Below are 15,008 nucleotides of genomic sequence, written 5' to 3' on the forward strand. Positions count from 1 at the left end.
GTGAGGCATATGGAGGTTCCCAGGCTAGGGTTCGAGTTGGAACTACAGCCACTGGCCTATGTTACAGCCAAAGCAACGGCAGATCCAAGCCATATCTGCAACCTGCACCACAGCTCACGGCAATGCCAGGTCCTTAATCTACTGAGTGAGGCCAGGGATGGAACCTGCATCCTCATGGATACTAGTTGGATTGTTTCCACTGAGCCGTGACGGGAACTCCTGCACTCAGATTCTTAACCCACTGCACCACAGTGGGAACTCCTGAAGCTTCTTAATTGAAACAAATGGGTGGGTGCAGATCAGACTATTAATAGACTTATCTGCATAGTGACTTAGTTAATTAATTTTTACAGCTTTGGAGAAATTACAAATTTTTTGACAGCCCCTCTCCCCTTTTTATACCAGAATAATAACTTTTCACCTGAAAACACAGTAAATAATATGCTATAGTTTCAATGTTAAAGTTTCAGGCAAAGATACATTTACTGATTTCCCAGACCTAATAGCTTATATTTAGAAAACATCAAATGGAACGATTTTGAGAACCAGGTTAAGTGTGGATGAACATGTTGCTTTGTGTATGCGTGCCAAGTAGGTGGGGCGAAGAGGCAGCATCTTTGACGAGTTAATCCAGGAGTTGGTAAACTTTTCTGTAACAGGCCAGAGAATAAATGGTCTAAACTTCACATAATAGCTGTGTCACAAACTGACACCTAACTTTTTTTTTTTTAATACAACTGTACCCAGAGTGTTTGGAAGTTCCTGGACTAGGGGTTGAATTGGAGCTGCAGCTGCTGGCCTGCGCCACAGCCACAGCAGTGCCACAGCCCAAGCCGCATTTGCAACCTACACAGTGGCTTGAGGCAATGCTGGATCCTTAACCCACTGAGTGAGGGCCAGGGATCAAACTCACATCCTCACTATGCAGGTTCTTAATCTGCTGAGCCATGATGGGAACTCTCTGACACTCAAGTTTGATTTTGTAGCATGAAAGCAATCATAGATGATATATAAGTGAATAGGCATGACTTCGTTCCAATAAATTTTATTCACAAAAATGGGCAGTGGGCCATGTGCTCTAGTTGGCAGATCCCTGATTTTTTTTTCCCACTTTTTTTTCTTTTTGGCCTTCCCGTAGCACATGGCGTTCTCAGGCCAGGGATCAGATCTGAACCGCAGTTGTCATCTATGCTGCAGCTGCAGCAAGGCTGGATCCTTAATTCCTGTGCCAGGCCAGGGATCGAACCTGTGTCCCAGCGCTCCAGGGACATCACCGATCCTGTTGTGTCACAGAGGGAACTCCCAGATCCCTGCTTTTGTCCCCCGTGAGCACTCATTGTTTCTCTGTTTTTTGAATTTATTTATTTTGCTCTGAAGATTTTTTTCTGTGTCATAACTTCAAGTGCAGTTTAAGTGCAAAATAATGGTCATCTCCCAAAAGGTTGAAAAATTAACGCAGAAAATGGCAGAGAATGAAGAGTGCACCTGAAGACAAATGATTCACCTGCAGCCTTTCATCTACCATAACCCACTCACTCTCAAGCCTTCCTTTGGTCCTTGGTGAGTAAAACAAACCTTCCTTACATTGTATTATATGAACAAACTGTATTTATCTTCAACATCTTGAAATAGACTTATTTTCATTGTTCACTTAGTACATTTTTTTCTATCTGCCCTTGCATATCTCAGTTTGGGATGAATACATCATAATTTTCCTGTTACAAGGAACAGAAGTGTTTTTTGCTTTAGTGGCTTTTCCCTTAGCAGTGGAGTGTTCGGGAATGAATTCATGTGGTTCAGTGATGGATCCATCGCTGGACTTCAGGCTAAGTCCCAATTGCCCTCACCTCTGGGGGAACTTTTAGTCCAAGGTGGGCGAAGGCTACTCCAGCTGGCAATCCATGGTCACCAGTGCATGTCAGTCTGAACTTGGAAAGGTGTGAGGAGATTTGGAGAAGCAAAGAGGGAAGCAGTGGGTCTTGATGTCATGCTTCCGTGGATGTCCTCTCCCCCGTGCCCAGGGAGACGTGCAGGCTGTGGCAGTGATCCCCCTCGCTGTCTTCCATTTCCTGCTTTTCCCATGTCACCCGGGGCCAGTCCTTGGGTCTGAGTGTTCTTAGGTGCAAAACAGGGATAGAAATACCTTTGCCAGCAAGTATATGGGTTCACTTTGAGGTTAAAATGGGACATGTGAGTGCTATAACCATGGGAAATGTCATTATCATTTGAGCAACTGGAAGGAATTGGGAGGTTGAAAGACCCTCCAGACAGTGGCGTCTGAGGTTCCTGAGGCTGCTTTTTAAAAATAAGTGGCTGGTAAAAGAGCACACACAGTATGCCTCATTCTGCTTCATTTTCTTCATAGCATTTCTTAGTCTCTAAAATTATATACTTATTTACTTTCTATTTCCCAAATCCAAATACAAGCTCTCATAAAAGCTTTGTCTCATCACTGTAGCCCTTCATCCCCAGGATACTGAACACATAGAAGGAGCCCAATAAATAAATGCCAAATGAATAAATAGATGTGTTAGACAGGAAGGCCCTGGGTTAGGGACAGACAATTTCTTTCTGTTTTGTTTTTTTTTTTTTGTCCTAGAATATACTTATTAAGGCATTTGCATTATATTTTATTGTCAATCAATTCCTACAGTTTTAAATTATGACCATATTCCACTAAACCAAAGGCCAAAGTCTTCCAGGTTATTATATAAATGTTATTATTTGCATAACCCTTTAGATTTTATAAAACACTTTAAAAATTTTTCCTTTTTTAAATAAATTTTATTTTTTCCATCATAGCTGGTTTACAGTGTTCTGTCAATTTTCTACCATACAGCAAGGTCATGCATACATATATACACTCTTTTTCTCACATTATCATCGCCATCACAAGTGACTAGATATAGTTCCCAGTGCTATACAGCAGCATCTCATTGCTTATCCATTCCAAAGGCAATAGTTTGTATCCGTTAAACCCAAATTCCCAGTCCATCCCACTCCTTCCCCCTCCCCCTTGGCAACCACAAGTCTGTTCTCCATGTCCATGATTTTCTTTCCTGTGGAAAGGTTCATTTTTGCCATATATTAGATTGTAGATAGAAGTGATATGTGGTATATGTCATTCTTTCTGACTTACCTCGCTTATTATGAGTCTCTAGCTCCATCCATGTTGCTGCAAATGGCTTTATTTTGTTCTTTTTTTATGGCTGAGTAGTATTCAAAATAAATAAATAAATAAAAATAAGTGGCTGGGGGAGTTCCCATTGTAGCTCAGCGGTAATGAACCCAACTAGTATCCATGGGGATGCTGGTTTGATCCCTGGCCTCTCTCAGTGGGTCAAGAATCTGGCATTGCCATGAGCCATGGTGTAGGTCGCAGATGAGGCTCAGATCTGGCGTTGCTATGGCTGCCGTGTAGGGTGGCAGCTGCAGCTCCGTTTCAACCCCTTGCCTTGGAACTTTCATATGCCACGAGTGTGGCCCTAAAAAGTAAAAAAAAAAAAAAAAAAAAAAAAAAAAGAATAAGTGGCTGGAGCTCACTTGTATAATTTTCATTGCTCATATTTCTTCCTTCACTGTTATGGGCCATAAACTTTAGATGATGGGGCTGCAGCATTGACCTTGATGAACATGATTCCTGACCTCATAGAGCTCACAGTCTAAGAAGTATTACGGAGTCAAGTCCCAAAACTCTTGGGAGGATCCCATCCTAGGAAGGAAAGGCCTGCTAAGATGTGTTATGGAACAATAATAAAATAACATCAACAGCTAATGAGCACATAATGTCTACAGCATGCCATGATGTCATAATTTGGACAAAGGCTTATGTTTCTCTGGCTTGGGGGCAACATGAAATGAGCAAAAAGTGAGGAAGGATGTGTTACAGGACCATGAACGTGTGCCTGTGTTATACTGGACTCCTCAGTGTCTGCTGAGCACTGGTGTGACCCCCCCCCCACCAAGGCCATGGGAAAAGTTTCGTATTAGACAAGTGCTCAACTGGTTTCTAGCTGAATCCTCTGGCCCCACTCCCACTGTCTTATGACCTTCAGCAAAACAAAGAAATGTAGGTGCTAACTGTTTTGCGAATTAATGATATCTGTATCCTTAGAAAATAAAATCTACATGATTTCAATGGCATGGAAATATCAGTTGCCCTTCCCCATGAAGAAAGCAGATTTTCATAATTTAAATCATTAGTATACTCAAAGAAATGAGTATGGTCCTGAACTGGTCTTTCCTGTGAAACCACTGGCCTCTGAGTTCATTCGGGGGAATCTGCTGTAATGGGCGCTTTATGAAAACACAAAAACGAACTAACCAAAGATGGGACTTGGGGACAAAAGACACGGGTGCACTTTTCATCCAAACATGCAGGGTAAAACCCTTTTACTGTATCTTTGGTGCTTGCTAATAAACTTAATTTGAATACTTACCCACCTTCTGCATAATTCTTAGCACCACAGAAAGGAAGTGCTTTTCCTTCTTCCTTAGAAAAAAGTTCCAGTCCAAACCATCAGCCTCTGTAGGTTGTCTTAATTGCTACTTTGCAACTGCACTGGGCTATGACTCTGATTTTTGGCACATACTGTCATACACAAAGTTCCTAAAATAAAATGCTCCAGGATATCCCAGGAACTCTTCGAAGGCTTTAAAAAGGGGCTCGCACACTGCAAGAGTATCTTTGATGAAGACAGTTCAGGCGAGGAGAATGATTATTGCAAAAGAACGATGTGATTCATTGAGATCTTGAAGTGGGTCCGGAGAATCCTTTGCCACCTAACTTATCATGGTTTGGGGGAGTTTGACGAGAATCCAGTTTTGATAAAGACAATTGTTTTTTCTTCCCCAAGTGACTATACATTTAAATAGCTAAAACATCTGTTCAGCCACATAGTAAAACACGTCCACTCGGAACGCCTGAGAGAAGAGCCTGCCAAGCAGTCGGTTGAGAGGGACTTTGCTGGGGGGAGAGCACCAAGATAAAGCAACCAGTGTTTGTTTTGTCTGGTCGGGGGAGGGGGAGAAAGCCCAGGCAACCAATATTTTGGGTTTCTTTTATTTCATTTGTGAAGAACTATTTGAAAAAAGGTGGCAAGAGGACATTGCCTGACAGGATTTTTTTTTTTTTTAACCTGTCCATTAGTAGAAGAGCACGAGAACCTTGGATGTCAACGCCTAACAGACTCTTGAGAGCAGCCACTAAACCACAAAAAGCGACTTTCTTCTTGCCTGGCTTCTGCGTCTCTCCTGATGGAGGCAGAAACGGGGAGCGGCATGGAGAGTGGAAAGAAGGCCAACAGAGGCACTCAAATTGCCCTGGCTGTGTTTGTTGGTGGCACCCTGGTGCTGGGCACGGTCCTCTTTCTAGGTAAGTGGAGGCGCCGGAGGCCAGAGAATGGGGCAAGCGTAGTGAAGTTTCCTTGTGCCTTATTCTGGCAGATCTTGTCAGGATGCAGGTTGTTTGCTTGTGTTAGTAGGTGGTGCCTCCTTAGTTTCTATTACAAATGCAAATGAAATGAAGCTTTTTCTTTAGGAGGGAAAATAAATAAAAACGCCTGAGAACCAAAAGCATAGTCCAGAATGTGAAGTGGGTATAAAGTGGCTTCGAGTGGCTGGAGGATTCATTTGCATTGGGCAAACATTTTTTATGCATTATATTTAGCAAAATGAGTGTTTGTGAATTCATCGTCAGATACTTTCATTTATTTTGGGAGGAAAGACTTGACGTTGTGCTCAAGCCATGCTGAATTTCTGTCTGATTTTTGTCAATGTTTACCTGAATGAATCATGGAATTTAGGTCACAAAATACAAATCAGTCTTTAAAAATGCACCTTTAATGGCATTCTTCAATTCCTTTCTAATCCAGGGGCTCTGGCGGCATAAAAATTTAACTCTGCCTTTCTATTAGATTTAAAAATTAATATGAAGGAAAACAGAGGTTTTCCTCCCAAGATTTGAAAGGTATTGTGATTCATTTATTTGAATGACTTTTGGTGAGAATGCTGTACCCATATATGATGATAAAAGCATATTCTTATGAAAAAGAAAAATATCTTAGGGGAGAGGGATGTTCTAAAATTGTAGGCATTTGGGGGAGTTCCCTGGTGGCTCATGGGGTTAAGGGTCTGGTATTGTCACTGTAGGGGCTTGGATTGCTGCTGTGGCGTGGGTTCCCCTGGCCGGGGAACTTCCGCATGCTGCAGGCATGGCCAAAAAAAATTGCAGGCATTTTGAACCCTTGACTACTCTCCTTTCTATTTGCTCGTACGGCCCATGCTATTTCTTTAGCTTTGAAGTTATGTGGGACCAAGCCCGATACTTAGGAGATTCTAGGTGCAGTTTGATATGTAGCAGGAGGCCTGCATGCACATGCAGAATGCATGTTGCATATGTTTATCTTGGCCTGGGAAAACCAGTAATTAAACTTTAAAAGAATTAGGGTTGTGTGGTTGAAAACAGTGCTAAAATGAGCACACCATCTTTCCATGTTTTCTGTGGCTGAAGATGTAAGAAATTCGATGGGTTTATTACTTTCTGGTAGAGCTAAACTTCCTACTCCTGCAACTGAACTTGAGGCTCTGAAAACTGTTGTGAGATTTCTTGGCACTTGGGGTTTAGGCAAGTGTCCTACCCTGAAATTCAAAACTGGAGGACAAAATGATATGGGCATGCCAAGGGACTGTGTGCTGTGTGGGAAGTGACTACAAAGTTAGACTCTTTGTGTTTTGCAAACACTTGCAAACTTAAAACTCCAGATGATTACTGTTTTTGTAAAAACATGTGCTCTTTTTAACGACGTTGCCACTGCCTGAAACTTTTTTGAAATTCCACTGTTATGACTATACTCTGAGGCTGTAGCGCATTTATCAGAATATTCTTTTTTTTTTTTTTTTTTTTCGGCCATGCCTATGACATGTGGAAGTTCCTGGACCAGGGATCAAACCTGTGCCTTGTGCCACAGCAGCCACCCAAGCTGCTGCAGTGACAGCACCAGATCCTTAACCCACTGTGCCGTGAGAGAACTCCAATAGGAATATTCTTGATGACAGCACATCTTTATTCTTTGAGAGAAGATGATCCCTTGGGATATGCTCTAAAGTTTTTAGAGCGCAGTAAAATTCATCAAGCTAGGCAGTGCTATCATGAGTAAGGAGGCCTGCATAAAATAGAAAAAAATCACTTGCCGATGTGGCCAATAACTTGGCTCTCTCTCACTTCAGATCTTTGAAAGGAGCTGTCATGGTGTTACAGAAAAAGGGTGTGGCCTCTCTGAGCCTCTGCTACTCAAAGTGTGGTCCATGAATCAGAATATCAACATCACCCAGGAGCCTGAGCTCCACTCCAGACCTGCTGATTTAGAATGCACAAGATCCCCCGGTGGTTCATGTGCAAATTCAAGTTTGAGAAGCCTGGCCTCAGGTGACCAAGTCCTTTTGGACGTATATATTCCAAGACATTCACTTTAAAATAAATGCACACCCTCAAATTAAAAAGTAATTTTTGCCAGAGTTCCTGCTGTGCTGCAACAGGTTAAGGATCCAGCGTTGTGTGGTCACAGCTTCGATTCCCCTCCCATCGCAGTGGGTTAAGGACCTGTGGTATAGGTCGCAGCTGTGGCTGGGAATTCCATCCCTGGCCCAGGAACTTCCATATGCCGTGGGTGGGGCCAAAAAAAAAAAAAAAGAGTAATTTTTGTCAAATGTCTCTACATTATTTCTGACAACTCCCTTCCTGCCATCCCTTTTCAATGCCTAGTTCCACAGGCTCTGCTGCCCACCTTCACCCTGCACCTAGCAAAGTCCTTGTCTGAGCCTCCTGGGACCTGCCAGGCAGTGCTCTTTATGACAACATTCTGGTTAAAGTCTTCTTCCCTTCAAGGCATTTCTGGGTGGAAGTTTTTCTGCCTACCCAAGGTCAGTCTCATGTCTGCAATTTCTAGCATTTTCCTCTTCCCTCTTCTTTATATTTTAGGTTCTGGGATAATCTCTCTCTCTCTCTTTTAATGTTAGTCCTTCTATAGTAAGAGTGAGAGACACTGGCTTGAGGTGGTTTCAGAGAACTTACAGCAGTAGGATTTAAGACATCAGGTTTACCTATATGCCTCTAACCAGTTTATTTCATTTTTTTTAATTTTATTTTTTCTTTTAAATCTATTTTATAAAATAGATTTTTGAATCTATTTTATAAAAATAAAAAAATTTATTTTTTCTTTTAAATCTATTTTTTTATTGTGGTAACAATGGTTTATAACATTATATAAATTTCATGCGTACAATATTTTTGGCTTTCTGGGCCATGCTGTCTCTGTTGTAGCACAAAAGCAACCATAGGCAATATATACAAAAATGGCCATGACTGTATTCAGGTACAGTTTGATTCCTGGACATTGAAATTTAACTTGCAGGAGTTCCTGTCATGGCTCAGTGGTTAACGAATCCGACTAGGAACTATGATGTTGCAGGTTCGATCCCTGGCCTCGATCAGTGGGTTAAGGATCTGGCGTTGCTGTGAGCTGTGGTGTAGGTTGAAGATACAGACTGGATCCCGCATTGCTGTGGCTTTGGCGTAGGCTGGCGGCTACAGCTCTAATTAGACCCCTAGCCTGGGAACCTCCATATGCCGAGGGAGCGGCCCTAGAAAAGGCAAAAAGACCAAAAAAGAAATTTAACTTTCAGATCATTTTCACATGTCATAAAATCTTATTCTTATAATTTTTTTCCAACCACTAAAAAAATGTGAAAACCATTCCTGACTCATAGCTCGTTCAGAAACAATCAATGGACTGGACTTGGCTCATGGGCTCTTGTTTGCTGACCCCCATTTTATGGTCATTCGGGTGCTCTCCACCTGTGGATGACTCCACCACATTCTGAGGTTATTTCTGCTGGTTATAGAGAAATCTAAAATGAGAAACCAAACTGCTCTTTAAGTTCTTTTGAAGTTCCTGACCAGCAAAAAGTAACATTTTCCTTTTTTTGCTTTTTAGGGCCACACCTGTGGCATATGGAGGTTCCCAGGCTAGGGGTCGAATCAGAGCTACAGCTGCCAGACTACACCACAGCCACAGCAACACCAGATCTGAGCTGTATCTGCGACCTACACCACAGTTCACAGCAACACCGGATCCTTAACCGACTGAGCGAGGCCAGGGATCAAACCCAGGTCCTCATGGGTACTGGTCAGATTCATTACCTCTGAGCCACAACGGGAACTTTTGACATTTTCCTTTTTTATATTAAAAATATTTTCTTTGTTGTCTCTATTTCTGTCACTTCAACTTTCGCATTATCTGGGCTTGTTGAATCTTCTTTATTTGCAAGCTCTTAACCCCCCCATGGAAGTAATGCATTTCCTTGAAGGATTGGGTTTGTTTGTGCCCCATTTGATTTAGCCTAAACTTTTCTTTTACTCATCATCAGGTAAAGATATTTGATTTTGGTTCCGCTTCCTTAGAAGTGTTGAGTCAATAATTATTTTCCTTGAAAAGAAGAACTCTTTAAACCTTTAAAAAACGAGGAGTTCCCGTTGTGGCTCAGTGGGTTAAGAACCTGACATCATGTCTGTGAGGATGTGGGTTCTACCCCTGGCCTCGCTCAGTGGGTTAAGGATCTGGTGTTGCCACAAACTGTGGTTTGGGTTGAAGATACGGTTTAGATCCGGTGTTGCTGTGGCTGTGCTGAAGGTTGGCAGCTGTAGCTCCGATTCGACCCTTAGCCTGGGAACTTCAATATGCTGCAGGTGCTGCCCTAAAAAGAAAAAAAAAACTTAAAAAATGAGTTATAATTTACATAGAATGTTAATATTTTGGTTTCAAGTGTACAAATAATGATTCAATAGTTGTATATATTACAAAATGATCACCATGATAAGTCAACATCCATCATCACAGGTTTTCTCTTAAGATCTACTCCCTTATCAACTTTCAGATATGCAATATTATTAACCATAGTCACCATGTTGTATATTATATCCCCATGACCTATTTATTTTATAATGAAGTTTGTATCCTGGAAGGAACTATTTCATTACCTTTTTTCCAAAATAAAATAAGGATCATATCAAGAAGGTATTGTCCAGAATCATAAAAATATTATTTACAATAAAGTTTTTTTTTCATTATTAAAAAAACACATGCTTGTTAAAGAACATTTGGAAACATACAGAAGTAGACTGAGGGGGAAAAATTACCCCATAGCTCCACCACCAAGGCATATTGAAATATTCCAAACTAATTTTTATGCCCCACATATATATTTTTACTTTCTGTCTTTTTTTTTTCTTTTTTCTGCTGGACACTTTTCTTAAAAATAGGCCTGAGATATTCCCTAGGCAGTTTTCTTGACTCTCTAATGTAACACAGGTAAAAAGGCTGTTCGGAGGATGGCAGCAGAGAAAAGAACAAAGAACAAAGAAAAAGCAAGCTCCTCTTAGAATGTGGGTTAATAAATAATACAGATTGCCACACTGGCAGGTAATGTACACGTCTTCCATCTCTAGCAGAAATATAGGTACCACCATGATTTCTGATCCCGTATGTCTCTTGAAGATGCCAGGAAAGGCGCTGGCCTCCCACCCCCCATTATTCCTCCCACTCTCCCCATCACCCCTCTACCATCCATCTTCCCAAAGCCACATCTTCAAATGATCCCGTTTTTCTGCTCACGGAATAAAACAGTAACAAATTCTCCATAATTTCCTTGGCTACCAAGAAGTCTAAACTCGTATCTGCTAATGCCCAGGTGCTACCCGAAATTTACACACAGGGCACCCTTCTGTATTTCTGCAAAAATCCAATTAAATGATGTTACCAGCCAGATGGGGGAAATTAAGCATTTTGTGAAAAGCTGCTTCTATCTTTTAGGGTTTTTGTTTGGTTTTGTTTTGGTGGGAGTAGGTGGAAACTTGGTCCAGCAAGATGCATCTGTCTGGTATGGAGGCCGGGCCTGGTGGGAGGAGGGTGTGTGCGGTACAGGGCAGGCAGATAAGGACTCTCTTGCTAGGTGACTGAGTTATGCACAGCAGATTTTTACTCTTCCCTCTTTTATGGACCATATCTGTCTGGATGGTTTAGATAAGATGCAGAACTTGAAATGTGACACAGGCTAGCTTTCTCCTTCCACTCTGGATTTGCTCCAAACGACATACAGTCTGTGAGTTTCATATTTCCCATCACTAAAAGAGAATGTACTTGTAAACAAAAAAAAAGTGAAATGATGAGACTTAAACCACAGATGATCAGAGATAGAAGAGACTTTACTTTTTTTTTTTTGTCTTTTTTGTTGTTGTTGTTGCTATTTCTTGGGCCGATCCCGCGGCATATGGAGGTTCCCAGGGTTGAATCGGAGCTGTAGCCACCGGCCTACGCCAGAGCCACAGCAACGCGGGATCCGAGCCGCGTCTGCAACCTACACCACAGCTCACGGCAACGCCGGATTGTTAACCCACTGAGCAAGGGCAGGGACCGAACCCGCCACCTCATGGTTCCTAGTCGAATTCGTTAACCACTGCGCCACGACGGGAACTCCAGAAGAGACTTTAGACATCATTTAGCCCAGCGGTTCTCAAACTTGATGGTGCATTAGAAGGACCTTGAGGGCTCATTAAAACACAGATAGCTGAGCCCCACCCCCAGAGTTTTTGCGTCAGAAGGTCTTCTGCGTGCGTGCGTGCGTGCGTTTGTACCTACGTCCGCGTACGTGCGTGTGTAGCGCCCGGTAATTTGCATTTCTAATTAGCTCCTAGATGGTGTTGCGGCGCTGCCCCTGCCCCAGGGACTCCACTCCGAGAAGCACTCAACTTTTGTTCAAGGGAACCAAGTTTAAGAGCAACCAAGAGCCCCGCCGGGGTTGCTTAGCTAATGACCAGAGTCTGGTTCTGTGATACTGTGCCCGGTGGATTTTTGAGTTGGGTGTCAACACTGTGGAGGATGAACTGATGTCAAATGTCTCGCATGTGTGCCTGACAGTGGGTTACCTGTTGGTGGTCTGCTGCGAGCCAGTCATTTTTTTATTTTGGTCTGTTTTTTCAGTGAGTCAAGGCTTCTTAAGTCTCCAAGCTAAACCTGAGTACTGCCTGAAGCCGGAATGCATTGAAGCTGGTAAGTCAGTTTTTCATCCTGTGTCAAGTTATAATTACGGTACCTTGGGGAGTGGAAGAGAAAACAGGTCGTATTTTTAGTATCCTGTTTGCTTGAGGTTTACCGAGTATGAAATACAATTCCGATGAAATTTTAAGTATACTTTCAAGTCTTGGTGTGAAGTTGTGGAGCGTAGGTTTCTTGTTTTCCTTTTCCTTGCAATAAAACAGCTGAGACGTATTCTAAGTCATTATAAGGAAATCAGAAAGGGGCTTGGAAGGTTGAATGGCCTCTCTTAAGACCAGAAGACAGAGACCATCGACCTTCCTATCACCTTAGCTGGATATAGATTTATCTTAAGCAGCCTTTCTGTATCTTCTGGTCACCAGGTCTGACCTGTATGTATGTATCTAAGCAGGGACCCTCTATAAATCCATACTTCCACTGCCACCTGGAATCCCCTTGGGTCGTTCTATTTCATGTTACAAGTCAAATTTTTCTGGAGGTGACAGGCTGTGTATCAGCAGGTGCCCCAAAGTGAAGATGAGTGGCTAAAGTTGCCTCAGTTTTTGCCACTTCTATTAAATTTCCCTCCAGAAACCAGTGTTAGGACCTTGAGTTGCAGGACCTGGATTCCAGCCCCGCTTCCATCTTTAAGTGGCCAGGGACGCTAGTGTGTTTTCCAAAGGGAAAATGATAAGTTAAGCACATGGCCCCTTCACTTTCCTCTTGGCTTTAAGAGAAGAGATTAATGAATTAATTCACCAAATATTTATTGCACTTCCTGGCGCTGAGCTAGGTTTTAGGAATACACCAGTGAGGTAGGATGATGAGGAAAGGGAAGAAAAACAACAAAAACCCTAGACAATTAACGCACCACAAAAATATTAGCTGGTGTTAGGCAGAAAACTAGAATAATGTGATGACAGGTGACAGGATGGCGATATCGAAAAGCGTGAGGAAATGACATTGAAGCGGCCCTTGAATAGTGAGAAAGGAATGCAGGGGAAGATGAGGGAAAGGGCTTTCCCGGTGGGGGAGCAGCTGGGGCAAAGGTCCCGCAGAGCAAAGATCTTGGAGGACTTGAGAAGTGGGAAGAGCCTCCGGGTCTGGGCAGAGGGCAGGTGATGAGGGTCAGTACAGAACCCAGGTGCCAGCGAGTTTGAGGTTTTCCTAAGTGTGCTTAGAAGCCTCTGGAGGGTTTTTCAGAGAGAGGGATGATCTTATTAGCACTTAAAAAGACCTCTCTGTGAAGAGCTAGACTCTGGAGAGTCTTTCTGGTGGAGGAGGGAGCAAGACCGGAAGAAGGTTGCTCAGGCAGGTGGTTATTTTGGTCAGCCGGGTAAGAGATGATACTGTCTTGAATTCCAGAGTTGGGAAGGGAGACTGGAGGGGTTAGGAGATAGAGGGCTTGCCAAAAGATGGCATGTGGGTCGTGAGAAAATGCAGAGAATCAAGGTGACGCTTAGATTTTTGACGGTGGTTGGGTGGTGGCATTTATTGAGATAGAGCAGCCTTAGGTGAAAGAGCTTTTAAACTCTGAGGCCTTATACAAAGGTTCTGTGGTAGATAATTGTGTTATTAGAGTTTTTTTTTTTTTTTGGCCCCATTCGTAAGTGGTCAGTATATTTTTTTAAGGGGGCAAGTGTTAAATGACTTATATGCTCCATCTCATAAATTTTCCTAAGAACCCCGTGAAGTCAGTGTTATCACCAGACCCAATTATAAGTTGAGGGTCACATCCCGAGTTAGCAGCAGTGCTGGGCTTCAAGTTCATGTCTGGCTCCTCTCCATCTGTACCGTGATGTCAGAGGCCATGCCAGATAACTCTCTTGGATCCTGGTCCTGTCTTGCTCCTTTCTCCTAACATTAGACCTGCTAGAGTCTAGACAGCCACTGCAGCTTTTGGATCTCATCCCTGAAAGGGTGATAAAGATGTGGGAATTCCCAGACCCTTTCCTGTGGCCAGCTTGAGCAGCTGACCTAGGATTTTCCCCAGTGGAGTGAGGGTGACCTGGAGTAGGGGTGGAAGTATCAGAGGACAGGTTTTAGACTTGATGTCACATTGTCATGTTGTGCTTTTGCTGTGAAAAGGTTCTCACAGATGTGTGAAATTGAAATTTTGGAGTCAACTTTTTGTACACATTGGTTTCATGGGTTTTGTCTCTTTATTATGAATCATAACACAAGCTTTTAGCTTAAAGAATGACACTGAGGAATTTCCTGCTGTGATGTAGTGGGTTAATGATCCAGCTTGTCTCTGTGGAGGGGCAGGTTTGAACCCTGGCCTGGTGCAGTGGGTTAAGGATTAGGCATTGCTGTACCTGTGGTGTAGGTCGAAGCTGCAGCTTGGATTTGATCCCTAGACTGGGAACTTCCATATGCATCCCCACTCCCCGCCCTGAGCAGCCTGAAAAAGAGGAAAAATAAAGAAAATAATTAAAAAAAAAGAGCAACACTGGTAATGTTGTTTCCTGCCCTCTAGTGTGTTTTGCCTTGTTGCCCTGTTAATTTTCATGTTGGCAAATGGCTTTCTAATACTGAAAAAGATATTTTTGTTGTTCTGTAATAAAAGGCTCACCAGGGCTACAGCCCTCTTTAGTGTAATGTGAACCTCTGCTGTGTGTACGTGGGCACGACATGGGTGCATGCAGATTGAAGTTCAGGAGAGGGATTTTCTTTTGCTTTTTGTTTTTTTGAGATTGATACCGCACAAGCTTTATTCAGTGGCCAAAGAATGGAGAAGCAGGATCTAAGGTCAGAGATCAGCTTTTCCGGGAGAGGGATACTCTGGACCTTTTAGGAGATGCCTCCCCTCCTTAGCTTTCCTTTGCTCCTTTTGTCCATTTCTATCTATGCTAATCCCTCTTTCAGAAAGAGAGGTGGAGAAAGAATACAAAGAAATGAGGAAACAAGGAAAGGGCA

General features: G+C 42.7%; 1 protein-coding gene across 1 annotated transcript in view; it reads left to right on the plus strand.

Annotated features, from left to right (window-relative positions):
- The first annotated feature begins 4,576 nt into the window (after positions 1 to 4,576).
- The window catches only part of PHEX (phosphate regulating endopeptidase X-linked), a 226,183-nt gene continuing 215,751 nt past the window's right edge, over positions 4,577 to 15,008 (plus strand). Inside the window, exons 1-2 of the mRNA XM_047765574.1 lie at positions 4,577 to 5,374; positions 12,036 to 12,104. Of these exons, the coding sequence (XP_047621530.1) occupies positions 5,257 to 5,374; positions 12,036 to 12,104 (187 nt within the window). The 5' untranslated portion in view covers positions 4,577 to 5,256. The remainder of the gene's footprint in view (positions 5,375 to 12,035; positions 12,105 to 15,008) is intronic.

The sequence above is a fragment of the Phacochoerus africanus genome, chromosome X (assembly GCF_016906955.1).
Source record: "Phacochoerus africanus isolate WHEZ1 chromosome X, ROS_Pafr_v1, whole genome shotgun sequence".
NCBI classification, from domain to species: domain Eukaryota; kingdom Metazoa; phylum Chordata; class Mammalia; order Artiodactyla; family Suidae; genus Phacochoerus; species Phacochoerus africanus.